This window comes from Vicia villosa, linkage group LG1, assembly GCF_029867415.1.
Source record: "Vicia villosa cultivar HV-30 ecotype Madison, WI linkage group LG1, Vvil1.0, whole genome shotgun sequence".
NCBI lineage: Eukaryota > Viridiplantae > Streptophyta > Magnoliopsida > Fabales > Fabaceae > Vicia > Vicia villosa.
Window position 1 is genome coordinate 29,402,685 of NC_081180.1, and position 22,886 is coordinate 29,425,570.

Sequence of the window (22,886 nt, forward strand, 5' to 3'; positions counted from 1 at the left end):
AACAAAAAAAACTTAAAATGTTATAGCAATAATACCTCAAGAGTCTATCTCAATATGTTCTATCAAAAATATTTTCTCCTTAATTATTTCTTTCACAACAAGATACTTGATATCAATAAACTTTGACTTTGTAGAACTTATATTGTTGTTGGAGTAGAGCACAGTTGCACTATTGTCACACTAAATCTTCAATGGCCTTTTGATGCTCCCAACAATGTGTAAACCTGTGACAAAGTTCTATAGCCACGTTGTATGATTTGATTCCTTTAAGCAAGCCACAAACTCTGTTGTCATGGTGTAGGGAGCCACTAAAGTTTGTTTTAAAGACTTCCATGGGACGACTCCTCTAGTCAACAAGAAGTTATAACCAGATGTGGAACATCTAGGGCATCCTGCAAAATCAAAGTCAGAATACCTAATAATATCCAAGTTATTTGAATTCTAATAAGTGAGTACAAAGTCTCCAATTCTCTTCAGGTAGCAGATGTCACATTATACTACTGTCTGGTGCTGCATATCAGGGTTGCTTATATATCTGCCAAGAACTCCTACTATAAATGCTAATTCGGGATATGTAAGGTTAACACTTCAACGCTCAAGTCAGTTCAGAATTCAAGATGAACGTAGTGAAAAGTGGAACACATAAAGTATACCTTACTTTTCGTGTGATATGACTTTATACATCGGGTCATTTGGAGCTTATTTGCATTAATTTGGGCCTTAGGTCTTTGGGCCTTTAGGCGTCCTAGAAAAGTTTCCCCCAAGGCTTTCCAGGCATCCCTAAGCCAAGGAAGTCTTTAGTGGTCGTGGTCGGCCTTTGAGAGTGTTGTTCGCTTCGAGCTAGAAATGAAAATGCTTAAAGTTAGTTCAAAAAGTAGTGGGGAATAGGTGTAGTAAGTTTTTTTTCCATCATTGAAACATTTCGCTACTTCTTCCTGACATGTGGATTGAATTGACTAGTTAGGATATCACGTTGCTTATAGTGCACTTGAGATTGTTTACCTTTACAAGGAAAAATACAGCCGTTCATTTTGTAAATTCTTTATGCAGTTGATCAGGCTAGGTTGTTGAGTGAGGAGGAAAATTTTTGAAATCCTTGAAAGTCAGTGTTCCTTAACAAGTGTTTTTTTATTAGCGAGTTTCTTCGTCCCTAAAGTATTTACTAGGATATTTGCAACTCTTTGCTTAATTGTTCTACCAGTAATTGAAATTTCTCTGTGATTGTGATTGTAGTTCATTCTCTTGTTTAGTAGTAGAACTAAATAACATTAATGGATACAAAATTGGAAAGAGAGAAGATTAGAAGAAGAAGATTCAACTGAAAGAAAAGTATAATAATACTCCCTCCGTCTCATATTATAAGCAAATTTTACTTTTTAGGTTCATTGAATAATTAATGTATCTGGTCTATTAATAAACCATATAAATTAATTATTCAATGAACCTAAAAAGTGAAATTTGCTTATAATATGAGAGAGAGGGAGTAGAAAGTTAGATTATTCATGATTACTTTTGTTTTTAAGCTTGTCAACTTCCGGTTTCCTATTTGTGTGCGCATGCTTATACAATGATGTTTATTCATTTATTTGGCCATTATGAATTTTCAATCGTATCATCATGATTTTTATTTACATATAATTTGATTTTATGATGATTATATTTCTAATGAAAGCGGAAGAATTGTTATATATTCTTACACATTATTAACTATTTGTAGGAGTTTTTAACCTCTGAAAAATAAAATTCCTCCAATTTAAATAGAATGATAGTTTTTTAATACATGAGTTTGACTCAATTTTTTAATATTTATATTTTTTAATATTTATGCTAATTTAGTTTTTAACAATTTCCTTGCTGTCAAATCATGTAGGGTGTGTTTGGTTGAGAGATGAAAATGAGAAGAGAGAAAGATGTGAGAAAGAGTATGAGAAGAGAGAAAGAGAAGATAAATAGAGTAGGTTTGATGTATTGTTTGTTATAAGAGAAATATAAGAGAAATAGAAGAGAGAGAAATACAACTATTTTTGCAAGGACAAATATATCCTTAAATTAAAAAAATACATAAAAATGAATACATACATATTACATAATTATTTAAACTAATTTGATTAATTAAATTAAGTTTATTTTTATTTAATTAATTGTTTAATAATAAAAATTTCATTCTATACTATTTCAAGTTATAATAATTGACTTTCTGTCAAAAAAAAAAGTTATAATAATTGACTTTATATAAAACATAATTGATTTTATTTGACTTTATATGCAATTTCTTATCAAATTTATTTACTTTAGTTTAATAAATTTAATTAACATCCACATTCATAGATATTAAGTTATTTATTTGTGAAGAAAAAGTATGAAATGTATCCTATTAGACCATCTACAATGGTTTCAACACTCAACACCCACTTTTTCAATTCCCAACACTCCACATCATTTTCTCTTTCTTCCACCTAATAACTCAACACCCATTCAACTTTTACCTTCCCCAATGGTTTTTCACTCAACACCCTACCCCACCACTTTTTATTTTCATATTCTTATTTAAATTTTATTTTTATTTTTATGATTACATAAAATTACAATTATCGATTAAAATTAAATTAAAATAATAAATACTTAATAATTTATTTTTTAATTTTTTGTAATAAAAACAAAATTTATTTAAATAATTGGATACGATACAAATCATCTTAAATTAATTTAAAATACAACACACAATTAACGTAATTAGTACGTTACAAATAATTTAAAATGCAATACAACACACAAGTAACGTAATTAGTACGATACAAATAATTTAAAATGCAATACAACACACAAATAATTCAATCACGGAACATTCCAAACTTTGTCCATATGTGCTTCACTAGATCGGCTTGCAATTCTTGATGAACATTTGGATCATGGAACTCTGATCTAGCACGCACATGATTTGCAAAAGCGGGTAACACCTCGGTCGAGTATGGTTGTGGTGCACTAGATCCACTTTCCCCAGATTGCTCAAAATCGGTCCAACGTTGAGAATATGAATCTCGTTCATCCTCAACAATCATATTATGTAATATGATGCATGACCTTATGATGATACCCAAATCAGCTATGTCCCACAAGTGAGCTGGTTCACGGATGATTTTAAATCGAGCTTGGAGCACTCCAAATGCACGTTCGATGTCCTTCCGACATCCCTCCTGAAATTTTGCAAATAATTTATCGGGTTCACTTTGAGGAAGTCTAATCGATTTGACGAAAGTTGGATAAGAAGGGTAGATACCATCAGCTAGATAGTATGCCATATTATATGGACGTTGATTCACAAAGAAATTCACACTTGGAGCCTTTCCCTGTTCCACGTCATCAAACACTGGTGACCGGTCTAGAACGTTTATATCGTTCAACGTTCCTGGACATCCAAAAAAGGCATGCCAGATCCATAGGTCATGAGATGCAACTGCTTCAAGAGTAACTGTGGTGGTTCCCTTATCCCCTCTAGTAAATTGTCCTTCCCACGCTTTAGGATAATTTTTCCACTCCCAGTGCATGCAGTCAATACTCCCAATCATCCCTGGGAACCCCCGCATTTCACTAACATGCAGTATTCTTTGCAGGTCATCTTGGGTTGGTGCTCTCAGATACACTTGCTCGTACAAGCGTATGATTCCTTTACAGAATCTACGTAAGCACTCCAATGCTGTAGTACCTCCTATTTTGATGTACTCATCGACCGCATCTGCTGCCACACCATATGCTAACATTCGCATTGCTGTGGTACATTTTGCTAAGGGTGATATACCTTCTTTATTGGCTGCATCAACTCGCTGGGTGAAGTAGTTATCACTACTTGAAAGGTCCCCAACGATTCGAAGGAAAACATTTTTTTTCATCCGGTACCGACGACGAAACATTGCATCGTCATATGTAGGCTCATTGGCAAAGTAGTCGTCATTTAGTCTTTGGTTTGCCGCTGCATGATCTCTATTGAGATATTTTCTACTACGAGGTGCATTATCTTCCGATATTTTGTTTCTACACTCTCTAAATCGATTGACTATATAATTTTCTTCAATTTCACGATTTTGATTGTAGGCTGCGATATCAAAATGATATTGTGATGGATCCATTTTTTTGTGATATTGGAGGTAGATTGGATGGGATTTGGGATATTGGTACATAAATGGATGTATGAGTCCCTATATATAAATGGATGTGGGTGGTGGACCACTGACGGATTCGAAATAATTTATTGTATAGAGTTAATTATCAGATAAGGAATAGATTCGAATTGGGTGGTGGACCACTGACGGATTCGAAATAATTTATTGTATAGAGTTAATTATCAGATAAGGAATAGATTCGAATTGGGTGGTGGACCACTGACGGATTCGAAATAATTTATTGTATAGAGTTAATTATCAGATAAGGAATATATTCGACAATAATTAAAGCAAACACTACACTGACATATTGAAACAACAATAATTAAAGCAAACACTACACTGGCATATTGAAACAACAATAATTAAAGCAAACACTACACTGACATATTGAAACAACAATAATTAAAGCAAACACTACACTGGCATATTGAAACAACAATAATTAAAGCAAACACTACACTGACAAATACTTCATTGAAATTAATTATCAAACAGTTCTGCCTCCAACTTTTTCAACAGCTGGTTCTTCCGGTCATCTAGATGCTCTTCGGAAGTTAGCTTTAGATACATCTTCATTTTCTTGGTTTTAGTCTTTTCCAAGGCTATATTGTTAGCCTGCTGTTGCATCAAGGCTATGTTGTCCAATCGTTCAAGCTCTTTCGTCTTGAATTCTTTGTATTCAGCCCATTCTTTGTCCACCACCTCCGAGGCATATTCCTTGCTTTTCTTTTTACCCTTTTTTTTAGCTGCCTCCCTTCCTATAGGACGAGCACTGGATTCTACAGTGTTTGAGCCACATGCATCACTCTCGCGAGATCTCTTAGATCCACTACTTCCTGAGCCAATATTTCCTCCTACTTGACTACCATAACGTGGTTGATCACGGAGAGCGTGTCATTCTTCCATTAAAGTGAATCTAACATTCTTCCCACATGCATATAATTCCTGCGCTTTTGCCAAAACATCATTCTCCGACCAACCACTTCCTTGCATACGCTTAGCGCCATCATAAGCGCCAATCCATTTACCCAACACTTTGTTCATATAATTAAAACGGTTTCGGCATGCAGGTCCATCACGCGGAGGATCGAATGAGCAATGCTCATTACAATACTCAGCAATTTTACCCCAATATGTTTCACCTTTCTGGTTTCTCCCGACAACACTGCTTGTTCCAAATTTAGTCCACCCACTAATTAGCACCAAATTTTGTTCAGTGTTCCATGCTGGTTGCTGAGTTTTCCTGCTCTTAGGAGTTGAATCCTCTGAATTTGGACCGACTTCATTAGAAACTATCATGCCACCAATAGTTAGTTGTGTTGAAAACTCGGGAAATTCAGGTACACCACCACTTGGAAAATTTGCATTCGCCATTGTCACATAACCATTAAACGGGGGTGTTTGAGATGGATTTCTCGGCATAGATCCATAATATGGTTGAAAGTTTGGAACAGAGGATGACTGGTTGAAATTTGGTGGAAAACCAAAATTAGGTATGTTTTGAGGATGTTGGTTGGAAAATTGATTTGGATTTTGATAATAGTTGGGATTTTGATAATTGTTGGGATTTTGAAAATTGTTGGGATTTTGGTTAAATGGAAAATTAGCAGAATTTTGAGTGTTAAAATGATTATTGGGATCCATTTCACTAAAAAAAGACACTTAACTTCAAAATAAACACTAATAGAAAGATAATAATAAGATTAAGATAGTGAAAAACTTGGTTTTTTTTTCTGTGTCCAAATAAAATGAACCAAGTCTCTATTTATAGAGAAAAAAAATCATGAATTTTGGTAAAAATATATATATATATATAATTTGCAACGAAATAATTGAGTCCAAAGTATTAAATGGATAAAAATCTGGCCAGCCAATCACAAACAGCCAAGTGGCATTAATTATCCCTTTTCTCTTTCTCTCTCCGCGTGGGATAAAGCACACTCTCACTGCCAGCGTGTGAGAGCCACGCGCCTGCTTTGGGCCAATCAGCCACTGCCACGTCAGCCCCTGCGTCAGTTTACATGGTGTTGAGTTTTCTCAACATCTCTCTCCTCCAACACACACTCAACACTACTTTACACACACCATTGCACATGATTTTCCCATGTTGACTTCAAATAAACCCACCATTGCACATGGTCTTATAAAGAAGGGTATATATGGAAGAAAGAGTACAAACTTTCATCTGCTATGCTTTCTTCGCTAATTAGAAGAGAAAAGAAAAAGTGATGGGTCCCACCAATTTCAGTCTCTCTTCTTTATTTCTTCGACCAACCAAGCAGCCCAAATATCTAACTTCTCCCATACTTCTCTCGCCTCTTATTCTCTCTCTTCAATTTCTCTCCAAACAAGCACAGCCGTAGGCAAAAGTTAACATTTTTTTTTTACAAACTTTAATAGAAAGAACCAATTAAACTAACAAGAGTAATTTTTTAAGTGTTCATATTAATTTAAAGAACATAATGTAAAATCTAAAATTAAATTAAAAGACTTGGTGCGTAAATAGTCAAAAATAATTATCAAATACCTAATGTACATAACCTAATTACTACTTGTTCAGTATTGTTTCTTCTCAAATCTTGCAAGTAGCATTGGGTGAGAGAAAGTTTCTGATTTTATTCTTTAGAATTTTTTTTAATGAATTTAATTGTTTGAGATATTGTATATAAATTATCTCTACTCTCAATTTCTAAATAAAATAAAACTATTTTGGCACTAGCCTACTTTTAGTAACAACCATTCATCATCACAAATTTTACACATCATCACCAATCTCACCCGTTAGATTCTCTTTTATTTTTCTCATAAACTTTTGCAAAAGTCATTTCCTTAAAAGTGCTTTTCCAAATCTCCTTTTCCTTCACTTCATTTCACTCTCCATTCTCATCACATCAATTTTTTAATCAGCAACTCCTTTTCACTCTCTCTAGAACTACAACTAAGCCTTGTTTGGATATCACTAGAAAAATCATTCAAATGCAGTGAGAAATGGCTTTTCACGACCAGAATTTCATACAATTGGAACCGGAGAGGAGAGAGAAAAGCATGGATCGGAATCGGAGCGAGAACAATTGCGAAACGGAAGAGTTAAGAGAAAACAAAGCGGAGATATTAGGTCATCCACTTTACGGTCAGTTGTTATCGGCACATGTTTCGTGTCTCCGAATTGCAACTCCGGTGGACCAGCTTCCGAGAATCGATGCTCAGCCTCAACAATCACAGCGCGTTCTTCACAAATACTCTTCTATTGGAATCGGAAACATGGATCACAAAGAGCTTGATCACTTTATGGTAATTTTTTATTTCATGATTTTCAGTGTTTAATTACTAATTTATGTATTTTATTCTGATCCACTTCTTATAGTTTATAGATTCTTAGCTGAATTTCAAGTGTTTGTTTCTTTGACTAAATGAACTTCCATCCCAATCTTTCTTCCGGGTTGTTTGGACATTATTTAATTAAATTAATTTATATTATTCTTCACTGGTGTATTTTAATTTGTGTATGTATCAACTTACATATTTTAAAAAAAATTTATAAGAAATGAGGATATTTTTGAAAACAGACTTAATAAAAAAAAGCTGGGATTTAATTGGATATGCATATAGAAAAGTTTTATGGTTTTAAAAAACGGTTTTCCCACAAAACGGTTACCATTATCGTCTAATTCACACTGCAACAACTGCAATTGGTGTCGCAACATCTGTACCAACTGAAATTGCGAAAATCTTTACGCGACTGTGATCGTTTTTTAAAACCCTATAGAGTTTTTATTAATTGATGTTACTGGATTCAGAGTCCAATTTATTAATTGATGTTACTGTAATAATGAAAATTGTAACAAAGGGATCTCTAATTGATGTTGACCTATTTTGCAATTCATTGGGTTTATTCACTGAATGTTATGAATTGTTTATATTAAGGTCATATTTTACATTTGGTCCTTTGTTAATTTGTTGAAGACGCATTATGTTAGTTTGCTGTGCGCATTTAAAGAACAGCTGCAACATGTTCATGTTCATGCCATGGAGGCAATGATGCCTTGCTGGGATCTTCAGCAATCTCTGCAAAGCTTGACAGGTACTCCTATATCATTATTCACAAAATATATAAAAGGAAAAAATGAAAATCATAAGTGCAAAAGTGGAAACAACTATTAATTTAAGTGCAAAAGTGGAAACAACTATTAATTTAAGTGCAAAAGTTTTTTAATAGGTTTACATGATGATTTGTCTTTTTTCACAAGAAATTTGTCATTTAAAAAATAGAACAACGGTAATTTTAATTGCAAAAGTATGAGAGTGGGAACAAACTATTTAAATTTAAAATCTTGAGACCAATTTTGTGAATGAATCAGATAAAACAAGGACCAAAACTATAATTAAACCTTTTTATATATTATTATATATGCAAATCACTTAGCTTAATGAAAAAAGTTTGATTGTTGTTGTTTGTTGTTATTAAATGAAGCACCAAGTTTTATAAGTCTGTCAATTTAAATAATTTTTTCTATTGAAAGGTAATTTATTCACAAATATACACCCTTAATTATATATTAATTCAATTTGAACTTTTAATTCTTAAACTTTAGTATATATCGATCAACTTACTAGTATTATCTTTTTCTCAAGAAACATTGTGTCATGGACATTTATAAATATTAATAAAATTATTAATTTTCATTATACATTAAAAAATATTGAATTTTAGTATTAGTAATTAGTTTTGGGAAATTTTAAATTTATTTCTTATTAAAATTAAATTCATAGGAGACTTGTTCGTTATATGAATCTTGTAGTCCTGTTGTAAAATCTTTCAAAACTGCACCACATATGTATAACAGAGATGGTTGTGCTTAAGATTAATAAACTGTGATGCATTAACTGAGCAGGTGTATCTTCGGGTGAGGGAACGGGAGCAACAATGTCAGCCGATGAAGAGGAGCAGACAGAAAGCAATGCCAAGTTGTACAACGAAGGAAGCAGCCTTGATGGCATTGATACTCTTGACTTTGGTCCTCTTGTCCTCACTGAGACTGAAAGGTCTTTGATGGAGCGAATTAAGCTTGAACGCAAGCATCAGCTAGAACAGGTAGGTATATACATACGTGAGTCAAAATATAGTATATATATTTTGAATGACAAAGAAGAATATATAAATAATGCTCATGAAGTAGAGAGTTATCCGTAAAAAAAAAACTAAGCATCTACAAAGCAACAAAAACAATAAGAAAGTGTATTCGAAGGCTGTCTTGAGATGGGTTGGGGTGTGTATTTTAATAACATGTCTTTGGTGTAAGAGGAGTAGTATAGTTGATTAGTTTTGAGGATATTAATCCATTCGGTTATCTGATTTGTCTATATTTTGTCTGGTTTCCGAGCAAAGGATCGCAAGATCTCTCTACAACCTTTCATATAAGGTGGATAGAGGTCCTTCCCAATGATGTTGAGTTTAGACTTCTCTTTAGACTTCTCTTTTTGGTGTACTGGGTTCCCTTCAGTATATTTTGCTTATAGAAAAAACAATAAGAAACCAAGGCACCCAGTAAACAAGTAAACAACAAACTCAATTGGCAAACAAGCAAACAACAAAAGAGAAGCTAAAAACAGTCCCTCACCACCATGGAATGTGATATTGTACCACAATTCTGCCCATAGAATCCAATGTGCCCATGTCTTAGGTTGACATGCAATAAAACAACGTGGATAGGCCTCTAAACAACTATTGAGTTGAATGCAATAGAATGAAATAAAGTTATGTTTCATTATTTGGATTAATTAAAAGAAGATCAAATGCAGTAGAATATGATAAAATGCATTTCATCAAATTTCATCACTTTCCTTCATTTTAACCTTGTAATTTGGATGAAATGACCATTTTGCTCAATTTCATCGTAAAATATTCAAACAATAACTTTTTTAGTACGTTAAACTGTATTTATTTTAAAATATACAAACATATAATTATATATAATCTAAAAATGATGAGTATAAGTAGTTTAGTTTTGTTGGATCATTAATACATAATTTCTATCTAAAATCTCTATCTGCAGGGTTACAAGGAGAAAATTGTTGATGTAAGAGAAGAAATTGTAGGACTGAGAAGAACTGGGAAGGTCCCTGGACACATCACGTCACTTCTGAAAGCTTGGTGGCAATCACATTCTAAATGGCCCTATCCTACTGTATGCTCTCATTTAATATTAATATTCAAACATATATCTCTCTCTATGATGCCTCTTCTCATACTTTGTGTTGTTTTGTATATATAATATAGGAGGAAGACAAAGCTAGACTGGTGCAAGAAACAGGCTTGCAATTAAAACAGATAAACAATTGGTTCATCAATCAAAGGAAAAGGAATGCTAGTAACTCCGAAACCGACTATGATAGGTATTACCAATTTATATAAATAATATATTTTGACTAAAGAAACTATTGGTTTTCTTCTTCATTTCATGTTATCCGGACAAAATCGTGGACGTGAACTTGAAGTAACAGAATCCGGAGTAAAAGGAAAATTTGTGTTGGAAAAAAAAAATGAATCTTAAAAAAGTTATTTTTATATAAATCTTAAGTAAATCTTATTTTAATCTTATGTTATCTTAATTATATAAACCCAAAGTTGTCATAATGATAACTCTAGCCACATGGCATAATAACTCATAGCAAAAATCTTAATCTCCTATTACTAATTTAATCCTACATCAATAATAATAATAATAATAATAATAATAATAATAATAATAATATAATATTTAACCACTACTATTAATAATAATAATAATAATAATAATAATAATAATAATAATAATAATAATAATATAATATCCAACTATGCTATTATAAATATTTATTAATAAACTCACAAGCTTTTATTAAAATTTACAAATATATTTTGTGAGTTTATTAAACTATAAATTTAAAATTTCTTTGGTTTCAATTATCTACTAGAATATTTTTTAAAATCTCTTTCTTCTACATTTCAATTTAAATTTAAATAATATATTTGAATTTTAAAATTTAAATTATTATTAAATGTTAAATTTAAGATAGTTCAAACGGTTTTAAAAAATATATCCCAATACAATATTTTACTTATTTATATTTAAAAATATATAAAATATACTAGATATAAATTCATTTCAAAAACTCTTCAATACATTTACGGCATGGAAGTTACATAATAAAAAGATTACTAGACTATTAATTCCATAAACGTTATATAATAAATGAGTTATAAGAAACTTTTTAAAATTTAATAAATATAATTTCATAATTAAGTATTTATTTTAAAAATTCAATTCATATTTTATTATAGTACAAATTCATTTCTTAAAACTATTTGAATTTTATAATTTATAGAGAAAAATCACATATGTCAACTGTTAAATAATTTTTAATTACAATTTATTAGATTATTAGTACAAGATCTTATTAAAAATTTAATTTTTTTAAATTATTAAATTAATAATGTAAATTTTCATTAATTTCAATTATCTAATTAAATATTTTCAAAATTTAATAAATTTAATTTTTTTAATTTAATATTATTACTATTAAAAATTAAATTCATAATTTATTATATTACAAATGTATTTTTTTTAATCAAAAGTTGATTTTCATTAATTCAAAAAACCGTTACATACAAGCTACATGAAAAACTAAAAAGATGGATGCCAAGCCTAACACATCATCATCAATCTAGAGATTTGCTCTCTTAACTTGGGTTTCATCCAAACTCTATAAACAAGGTATCTACTGTATAATTTTATCACATACATGCGTATTCTTTTCACTATGTATAAAACAAATGTTATTCCTATACCTCCATATCTCATAAACTCTTTCAATGAAGGCAATTTTCAGGATTGTAGCCTTTCAACCCTTCCCTTTACAATTCTTCATGACCCAAGTTATCTCATCATTCCAATTTTCAGGCACATGCTGTATGTTACGAGTCTCAATCCGTGGTCGTGGACAAAATCAGCAAGATTTCAAGAAATGACAAAAATGAAAAATCTTGAAATCTGTATACATTTTCACTCACACGACTCTTTTTATACAGATTTCAAGATTTTTCATTTTTGTCATTTCTTTTTCATTCTCATATGTGTTCTCTTTCATTTTCTAAAATGTGTATCATTTGTTTAAAATTTTATATGCAAATTTAGGAGTTCATATGTTTTTTCTTTTATTTTTCAAAATGTGTATCATTTGTTTAAAATTTCATGTGCAGGTTTTGGAGAGATATATGAGAATTTTGTTGAAAGATCAATTCTCATATAAAAAGATAGACACTATAACATTTTAATTTTATTTCTTTTATTTTTCCTTAACATCATACTTCTAAACATATATTAAATTATATCAACCACTTTTTTTTATTCATTATCCTTTCTTTGTAAGCTTTTTAGTTATTGTGGTGTATTATAAAACTTTCATTGTAAGCTCTATATATTTTATTTTTTTAATCTTGAGTGTCAATATTATGAATTGCAGTTGAATTACAGAATCTAATATGAAGTTTTTTTTCATTGCATATCAACAACATATAATATTATTTAACAAGGTGTACTTTTTCTTTTTTTTTTACCGTAACTCCCAATTAGTATTATTAATCATCTTTGTGTCTTCAATTACTATTAGTTTTAAAAAATTAAAATAATGATAAGAAATACATAGACTTTTTAATTTTGTATTGTAATTTAATATTTTTTTTATTTCTCACATAAATTTAATATTATCTGATTATGTGTTATGTTAAGACTCGCCCTACTATAATATATTGATTTACTGAATATTTTAGACACACTTTTTTATAATAATTTGCATGAATATCAATATAATTTTTATTTTTATGTATAATTATTATTATTTCATTCTGTTTGCATTTAATATATATTTTTTTTGAATAAAGCCTCGTATATTAGAAAGCAAAAAGAACCAAAGAAACAAAAGGAAATAAGACACCATCCTCAAAAAAGAAGGAGAGACAAAACCAACTCCCTCAATAGGATGAAAACCTAAAACAACTCTATCACATAAAAGTGGATTGAGTTTTAATTATTTTACTTGTGATTATCATAGTATTCTTTTCTTATTAAAATACATTACATATCAAAGTTGGAATCTAGATATGGTGTTATGTCCATAACAAATATTTTGAAATGTAGTTGATCGATTTAATACTAAAATAAAATAAAAATAGAAATTTACATTTACATATACATGCAAAAGAATCTACATATATGATGATATGATGACTTTAAAGAGACAACCAAACTTAAATAACAACTCTAAAACATATATTATTTTTTTAATTAACTTCTTTTTTTAATTATTTAGTAGTCATTCTTTATTATATTTTATTATTAATTATTTCACTTCGGTTTCAAAAAACTTTCCATTATCTTTACTTTAAACAAATTTGCATAATAAAAGAATTATAAGACTATTAACTACATGCATGCATGCATGTTAAATAATGAATGAGTTATAAACCTATTTATTATAATTATTATTTGTATCAAAAAATCCATTTATACTACACATGTATTTATTAATATATTTTCAATTTTATAATTTATAGAAGAAAAACACGTATGTCAATCTTTTAAATAATTATTTTTCGATTACAGTCTATTATAATATTAGTATAAGAATAAAAAATTCAATTTGATATCTAAATTAAAACTCGGAAAATAAAAATCTTTTTAATTTAGTTGGTACATGAACAAAATTTTCTTGAATATATGCTAATAAATATTAATAGTATAAATAAAACTAAATATATAGGTGTAAGAACATAGAATAAGTAGATAATTTATTCAACAACTATAAATAAATATTTTATTGATTCAAAGAAAGTACATTGTAGTATTGAATTGTTTCTTCACAAAAATAAAATTTTAAAGTAATTTGTTTTATATTCCTAATAAATTATTATATACAAAATTATTTGGTCACAATTTTATTAATTTAATTTTTTTTTAAAATAAATAGTTGAATAAATGAATTACTAAAATACATTTTTCATTTTGTTTTTCAAACTCCTCATAATTCTCAATCTCACATTTTAAATGCTTTATTAGTTCTTATTACTTCCAATTAATATTATTGATAATTTTTATAACGGCCAACTGATATTGTTAATATTTTTTAACTTCATTTACTATTAAATTTATTATACTAAAAAGTGAAAAGTTGGGCATTATCAACCTAAGTTTTGTAGATGATCTCCTTCTATTTGCTAGAGGTGACTCTATCTCTATTAATCTTTTTCTGCTAACCCTTTTAAATGTAAAATTTATTTTGGGAATGTTGATGACAAGACTAAAGAGGAAATCTATAAGATTACTACCTTTAAGGAGGGATCCCATCCCTTTAGATATCTCGATATACCTCTTACTAGCAAAAAACTTTCTATTGCTCATTGCCTTGTTGAAAAATAGAATTAGACACTGGAGTGCTTGTCTCCTTAACTTTGCTGGCAAAATGCAACTTGTGAAAAGTGTGTTATTTTCCATATCTAACTTCTGGATGCAAAATATTCCACTGTCTAAAAAAGTTGCAAGGGCAGCTGAGGCAGTATGTAGATCTTTCCTATGGTCAGGTGGAGATAAAATTACGAGAAAATCACATGTAGCTTGGGAAAGAGTTTGCCGCCCAAAGAACTAGGGTGGGTTAAACATCATATAGCTTGCTAGAGCATAGTTAACATCCTTAAGATGCTTTAGAATTTATGTAGCAAAGCCGATAGCTTGTGGGTACGATGGATACATTGTTACTATGTGCGAAAATTGGACATCATACGGTGCAAGTAAGAAAATCTTGCTCTTGGATACTCAAAACAATTTTGAAACAAAGGAAAGTTATATCTCAAGTTAGCAGCTGGAACAATATGCTTCAATAGGAAAAGTTCAACTCTAAAGTTGTTTACCATGAGCTGAATGATCACCAGCCCGGCCAAAAGCATTATTCACCTTGTGGCTGGCTTGCCATGGCAAGCTTGCCACTAAAGAAAGGTTACACCGATTCAATCTTATTGACATTGTGGAATGTTGTTTTTGTAGGGAACAAGAAACAATACAACATTTATTTTTCTCTTGTAGCAGACTATGTGAAATCTGGAGACATGCTCTTAAGTGGATGCGAATTGAGCATAACCCCACTAATTGGAATTAGGAATTGCAGTGGGTGATGCAAACTAGTAAGGGAAAAGGTAGTAGAGCAGAGGTGATCGAATGTGCATTTTCTGAAACTATATATGAAGGGTGGAAATTTAGAAATAGTCATTGCTTTGGCAAGCATGTGGATAGTAATACAATAGGCCCCAAAATTGTTGAAAAAGTTATGTATAGATGTTGGATGAAAGTGAAACTTAGGAATTATGTGACAAATTTGATGATGCCCTAGGTTGGTTTTTATTGACATTCTTGTAGTTTGGGGGCTAGATCATATAGATTGCCTTGATTTGTATGGTTTTTTGGTCATTGAATAAAAGTTTTCTTTGGCAAAAAAAAATCATATTAAAAAGTGATATATGAACATGATTTTAAGTTGTAAGTTATAACTATAAAAATTAATGATAATGTATACTATTATTTTTATTTATCAAAATTTAATTGATACATGATTTCTAAAGATATAAACATAAAAGGTGAATTCTTAGGTATCCATGATAAGTAGTTGGGTACCGGTACTTTTAGTATAAATTATTTTTAATTTTCAATTTATTTTAAAATAAAAAAATGACATGACATTGAATTATTCTATTTGATTGGTTAAGGGTACCGGTACCCAACTAAATTGAAAGGTACTAGAGTAGTCACCAACATAAAAATAACTTATACATAACTTATACATTATGCACACAGCCGCGTATCACGCTGGTGTGTAGAGTGCAAATTTGACACTCTCCAAAGAGGGAAACTGTTCAGAAAACAAAGGATTAAATTATATGAAGAAATATTGACTTCGAAGAAAGAAGGTATGTTTCGACAAAGTCATGTGACAAGGAGACATTCATCCTGACGGGAAGATTAGTATCTGGGACTTAAAATATTTTGAAGTCATTCAGACTTGGAATTCGACGAAGTGAATTTCAAAATAAGCTAAGGGCAGGATTTTTGATATTATCTGTCTCTTGAAAAGGACGTACGGAAGCTTGCAAGAGGAGAAGCGCATACAGACGAGAAACGTGTCATCTTCAGAGTAGAAGACTATTGTAGTCGAATTAGTATTAATAGGAGTCTTAGTGAATAGATTTCTGTGTGTTCAATTTTGTACAAATACTCAAATATACTCAAAGTATCTAGCGTATTGAGAAAAGAGCCACTCAGAGAATGTACGTTTGAAACACCATTATTTTCAATTATAAATCAGTTATTTACATTCAAAGTCTTTTATAGTCTTTATCTTTCTTGTCAAAAATCCTTTACTTTTCTTGCCCAAACTTTATCTTTTTCGTCCTTTACTTCTAAGCAAAAACCTTTACAGTCATTAATCCCTTTTTTATTTTAAGATTAAATTTACCTTTAGGCCTAGAAAACCTCAATACATAGAAAACGAACACATGTGTCTTTAAGATCAATCTAATTGATCCTGCAAGTAACCGAAATATTTTAATTCGGAGGACTAGCGCTTGTTTACCTAAATCAAGGGTAAACAGGGTCACAATCAAGTATAGAATAAACATAACTAGCCAACTCCTAAGCCATTCATAAGTTTTTGGAGCATTACTGCAGTGGTTTGAATTTAGATACTCAAAGAGTATTGCATGAGTGGTTAAAAATTTGAATCATGATTCAATCTCTAACAGTACTGTAAATATAATATTAATTATTAATAATTTGTCATTAGAAAAAATAAAATTAACTCTAACATTTCCCTATGAAAATTTCATTCATAAAATCATGGTAATTGATGCATATCAAGCAGTTTCAGTCCTTCTATTATGATTTTTTAACTTTTTAATTCTCTTAAAAAATCAATTATTTGTTCGTTCTTTATTATATTATGTGTTTTTTGGTGTCCCTTTTCACTTGACGGCCAAACCTATGACATGACACATTGAAATTGGCCGCACTTACTAAATAATTTTCCACATCATTAAATTTATATTATTAAAACCTTTTTTGTCATTAATTTGTTTTTAAATAGATATAAGTTATAATTTATAATATTATTATTATTATAAATTTCTTCTCATCATCGTGTTCATCACCTTCAAATAAAACAAACCCTAGATTTCATTTTCATCTCCTTTTCTTGTTGGCATTTTGTTTCCACCTGATTAACACAAGTAACCATGTCTCAATGCTCAAAATATAGCCATCAATCATTTGGTCGTTCATTTCGAAATGAATGCAAATGTGGACTCCAATCTCCTTTGATGACATGATAGACCGATTCTAACCCTGGCCGTCATTTTTTTGGATATAGAATGTATAAGGTACCCTTCCTCCTTGATTTTTTACGAAAATCTGGGTTTTTCAATGTTTGTTAAATTCCTTTATCTTTGTTTTTTAATTCTAGCTGTAGGGGTATAAAAGGTGCAACCACTTTATCTAGTATGTTGAAGAAATGTCTCCAAAAGCCAAGGAACTAAACACTTCACTGGACGAAAAATTGGATCAAGAAAAGACAAAAGTGAATGAAGTCAAAGTCAAAGAGGAAGAAATGAAGTTAAAGTTGAAGTTTATGAACATTATGATGAAATTTACCGTGTCCATCACATTTGTATTGTTAATTGGATTGGTTTTATCAAATGTAATGAAGTAGTTGATTTTGTTTAGTTGAATGTGTATTTTATAACCTAGTTTATTTATTTTTTTAATTCAATTAATTAATTAATTGTATTTTTTTCCTTTTTATTATTTTTCTTTTATGCTTTTTTTTACTCTTGTATTGATAATACATCCCCATCTATTTTCATGTCATTTATTCTTATGTATTGATAGTGCATCATCAACCCTTTTATTATTTCTGTTATGCTTCATATTTTCTTTTATTTCCTTTAATTGCTCACACATCATGTGTTAGGGGTGCTCGCGGTGCGGTTTGGGCGGTTTTGACGAAAAAAATCATCCGAACCGCAAGAGAAAAAATAGTGCGGTTTGGTTTGGTTCGGTTGGCTTTTAAAAAAAATCCGAACCAAACCGAACCAAACTAATGTGGTTTGGTTCGGTTCGGTTGGTTCGGTTTTTTACAAATATTTTATTGAGCCATACATACACATATAGATGATAACATAATTTTGTATTTATACATTCATACACTATCAAATAACAACAAAACTCGTCATATTTTGACAACAATTTTCCATTTAATATGTAAAAATTAAATTAGACAAAAGTGGAATATTAAACATAAAATAATAGCATAAGACAATATAAAAATTATTATAACGAAACAAAAAAATAGAAGAGACGAAAGATTAGTGAAAGTGAAAAAGAAAAAAAGTGTTGAGAGATTAGAGAAGAAGATATGCGATAAAAACGAAACTGAAATACGGAACATTTACATAAAAATGAAAAGGTGAAAAAGAAAGAATATAAGAGAGTAGAGATTATAGAAGAAGAGGGAAGATGTATGTGGCAAAGAAGGTGCGATAATGTTATTAGAGATTTTAGAAGATCGGGACTAAAATTATATGTGTAAGGATGAGAAAATTGTTCGTAATCATAATGCTAATGTATAATAAGTTTAAGTTTGGGTTGGATGTGAGTTAGTAAAATTTAGGTTGTAACATAGTGCGGTTTGATTCGGTTTAGTTCGGTTTACAAAATACAAACCGCAAACCGAACCGAACCGTGCGGTTTTGTAAAAACTGACTCAAACTAATCCGAACCAAATGCGGTTTTTTGCGGTTTCGGTTTGGTTTGGTTTGGTTTGCGGTTTTCTATTGGGTTGGTTTGCTTTTGATCACCCCTATCATGTGTTGATAGTGTATCCCTCTCCCTTTTATTATTTCCTTTATTGGTTCTGTTCTCTTTAGCTTTGATCAACTCTTGTATTGATAGTGTGTCTCTCTCCCCTTTATTTTTTATTGCTTTAGTTTATTTTATTGTTTTTTTTAGCTAATGCATGATTGTTAATACAAGAAAATAAGCAGCGATTAAAATCAATCTTTCAAGAATAAAAACTTAGTCAACACTAAGGACTTTTCAAAATCAATCGCATTGCGGTGCTTGATCTGATAACACCAAAACACACCTCATATTTGACTAAACTCGTGCATATTTTATCATCATTTTACCTTTATATCTAGTGTTATACTGGTGTTTTGTCTGTGTTTCATGTACCTAATAAAATAAGAGCCATCACACGAAGAAACAAAATGAATCGGCCGAAAAATGGAAAAAAGACATATTTTGCACTCATGGCGCTCAGTATGGCGTTCACCACAAAGGTAACCATGACGTGGTTAATGAAACCCATGTTTCCAAGAGCTGAAGACCAAGTTCCCACATTTTGAATCTATGGCGTTCACCATAGGGTGTGTGGCATTCGCCACACCTAGGAAATTCAGAAAAATCCAACTGCTTTGAATTGGTCACCCATTTCTCCCTTTTTTCTCTCACACAAATCCAACAACCTTGACTTCACTTTATAGGGTTTTGTAACACTATAATTACATGTTTAGACCTATTTTCAAGACATCCAAGCTTAGCACAACTTAAGTCATATATTTACCATTTTAAAAGCTTTAACTCTTCACATCGGAGAGTTATAGCACCATTCTAGTATTAAGTTTGGAGCAGTTTATTTTGTAGCAGTTAATCTTGCCAGCATTTACTTTCCTATTTCAAGTTTTGCGTCAATTATTTCTGTGTAAGATTCAAGACTCCGTTAGAGTAGTTTTTTTATTATTAGCATTGTTTAATTCTATTGTTCATTTATTTATATACACCTTTGTTATTTTCCTTTGCAAAATCTATTTTTTCAAAACTTCAATTGCATGTTTTATTAATCTTAATTGTTTTGTCTAGTATGCCTAATTCTAAGTTTCAATCAAATACTTCATTATTTACTATGAATATATCTAGCTAATGTAATAGTGCTGGAATGTGAGGATCGTCAATTCGACCGTATTTTGTCTGTTATTCCTTTAGAATTACTTTTGGGATTGTTTTGGTTTTATATCAATTTTTAAGATTAATTTGATCGGTTACTACGACAGTAGAACCATAAATACCAGATATGATCGAAAGTCGTTCTGTGCCTAAGATTAAATTGTTAAGTTTTTTATTATTAAATACCGCGAGAGCACTTTATTAATTATTTAGGAAAGTTTGATATTTTCAGAAAGTGATTTTAAAACTATTTTCGGTCGCTTTTATAAGTTTAGAATCTGGTTGGCCAAGCGAAAAACGTGAACCTTTTAAAGTTAAGTTTTCCAATCAAAACCACTTTTTAACTAAGTAAGAGGATCTTAATACTAAAAAAGGTTGTTTCTACTTTAACGGAAAGCGCGCCGGGAACGCGGGAGCGAACGGTATAAATTAAAGAGTAAAATATGGTTCCGAATACGCGAAAGCGACGATTTCTTTTTAATTAATTCTTTTTCAAGGAAGAAAATATTGCCTCATAGGTAGTTCGACTTAGAAATAATATATAATAGTACCATTGATCAGTGAGAGCCGCATTCCAGTATTACATTCTTGAATTAATTCAAGTTTATTATTTTATTTTACCTATTCCAATTCTCATTTTGATCGCCTTAGATAAACATCCTAGCAATAGAAAACGATAGATTGACCATTAGGTCTCTATGGATTTGACAATCTTTTATATTATGCACTCTCTATACTTGCCGAAATAACCCATCATGATCCAATGTCGAGTACGTTTTCACCACTTAATCCAAACTCTTTTCATAATCAACTTCAAACACTTGATCCAACGTCAAGTGTCATTTTTCTCGGTTATTCAAATCATTTCCTAATCAAACACTTGATCCTACGTCAAGTCGTAACTTATTTTCAAAGCATTTTCATAATAAACTTGGATTGAAAAAGAATTGGTTGAACGTACTTGTCCCTCAAACTCCTTAGTACTTGAGTTGTTGGTCGTACCTAACTTGTGGTCCGATGCTTGGTTTCTATGCAAAAACACTAAATAAACGAATTTGGATTCGTCTCACATAGTTCCTAAAATAACTTTTGAGATGAAAAATAATTGGTTGAACGTACTTGTCCCTCCGATTCCCAAGTACTTCATTAACCAATTTTATTATATAATTCATAATTTAATATCAAAACTTGATTAAAGAAGTATAAAAACTGAAAATTATATTTTATAATTTAATGTTGTAATTAAGTATTTTGTTGGTTAATGAAGTAGTAAATTTGATTAATAAATTATAAGTAAAATATATGTTTAATAACGTATATGCAATACTAAAATTGGGTAATAATAAAATTTATATTTGTGTTATAAAATTATTTTTAAAATAAATTATTTTTTATTTATTATTTAAAAAATTACTGTTCATCGTATTAGTGAAGACGGTATAGATGTAATTTAGTTCAAAATAGCATTACTCTTAAAATAAACAAATACTATGTAGTTAATAAATAAACAAATTATTTCTCATAATTTATTAATCATATACTTATAATATTAATCATTGAACTATTTAATAATCGTTAGTATTACCAAGGAGATAAATCCGACCAGGTGGTTATATATCACAAATTTATTAGTATAGCGTCACATATAGGCATCTACAAGTTGCAAGAGGACAACTTCCAATTATCTTGTAACATCAAAAGGAATTACCTATGAAAAGAACTTGTCCAAAAGCAAAGTTAAAGAATAAACTACTTCGAACGCGTAGTCATTAAATCTTATATACTTTTCCAATACCAATTTCCAATTATACTTTTTGCCTTTGTAAACAAATTATCATAGAAGAATTATTATGAACAAATTTAGACAAATCAATGAATCAAATTAACATATCTTTGTTAAGTACAAGAACATTAAATACATAAAATATTATGTTTCATTTTGGCGACGTGGTGCTGGAAAAGGATTGGAAAACCTTGTTGAAAAACTTGGAGGCAAATATTCTTCATCTTCACTTTGTGCTCCACTATTGAAATTAAGAGCATAACTATGTTCATCATATTGAAACCTATTCCTTTGTTGCTTTCTTCCATATCCACTTATTTTTCTAATGAATGTTTTCCACTTTGGACCAGCCATCACTTCTGATGTTTCCTTCATCTTCTTCAACTTCTCCATCATCCATGTATCTTCTCCTCTTATTCCTTCACTCCTTTCATCTAGTAGATGTTTGTCTTCTTCGTCGTGGCGTCGCCACCACTCCGAGGTGAAAACTCGGAAGAATCCGCACCCGCATCCATACCCGCTGACATCTTCAAAATCTTGTTTGGTTTCCATTTCCATCACCAATGGTCTTTCCTCGTATACAGACATGTTTTTGTTTTTGTTTTAAGGTTTGAGGTTTGTGATTGTGCCGGCTTTGATCATTGAAAAAACATTATAAGAAGATATAGAAGGAAAGGAAGAAAAGTCAAAGAAACCGTATCAACCATGTTTGAATTTTCAACATGTATATAGAAGGTTCCAAGCAATATCCTCGTGCGAGTTTTCTTATATTATACGCTTTAGACGCTGGCATTACTCAACAACAACATATTATTGTTATTAGCCTATATAAATAAAGGGAAAAGTTATAGATAAGAAGTGGAG

The 22,886-nt window shown here is 30.4% G+C and overlaps 2 protein-coding genes and 1 pseudogene across 4 annotated transcripts; 1 reads left to right on the top strand and 2 right to left on the bottom strand.

The window, feature by feature from the left end:
- Positions 1-2,831: 2,831 nt before the first annotated feature.
- Positions 2,832-5,804, bottom strand: LOC131602046 (uncharacterized; annotated as a pseudogene).
- A 1,196-nt stretch (positions 5,805-7,000) lies between these two features.
- On the top strand, positions 7,001-12,656 carry LOC131632872 (homeobox protein knotted-1-like 4). Of its 3 annotated transcripts, none has more exons than XM_058903595.1 (6): positions 7,001-7,451; positions 8,085-8,241; positions 9,053-9,252; positions 10,214-10,345; positions 10,438-10,553; positions 12,101-12,363. In XM_058903595.1, the coding sequence occupies exons 1-6, from the start codon at positions 7,149-7,151 to the stop codon at positions 12,312-12,314; spliced, it is 1,122 nt and encodes a 373-aa protein (XP_058759578.1). In that variant the 5' UTR covers positions 7,001-7,148; the 3' UTR covers positions 12,315-12,363. The 3 variants fall into 3 exon arrangements, with proteins under 3 accessions (XP_058759578.1, XP_058759583.1, XP_058759588.1); XM_058903600.1 differs by having other exon boundaries at positions 7,002-7,451; positions 8,124-8,241; positions 12,101-12,357; XM_058903605.1 differs by lacking the exon at positions 12,101-12,363 and adding an exon at positions 12,400-12,656 and having other exon boundaries at positions 7,005-7,451.
- A 9,456-nt stretch (positions 12,657-22,112) lies between these two features.
- On the bottom strand, positions 22,113-22,751 carry LOC131632912 (uncharacterized). The gene has a single exon (XM_058903632.1). It carries the CDS (start codon positions 22,608-22,610, stop codon positions 22,167-22,169), a length of 444 nt encoding a protein of 147 aa, XP_058759615.1. The 5' UTR covers positions 22,611-22,751; the 3' UTR covers positions 22,113-22,166.
- Between the last annotated feature and the right edge of the window lie 135 nt (positions 22,752-22,886).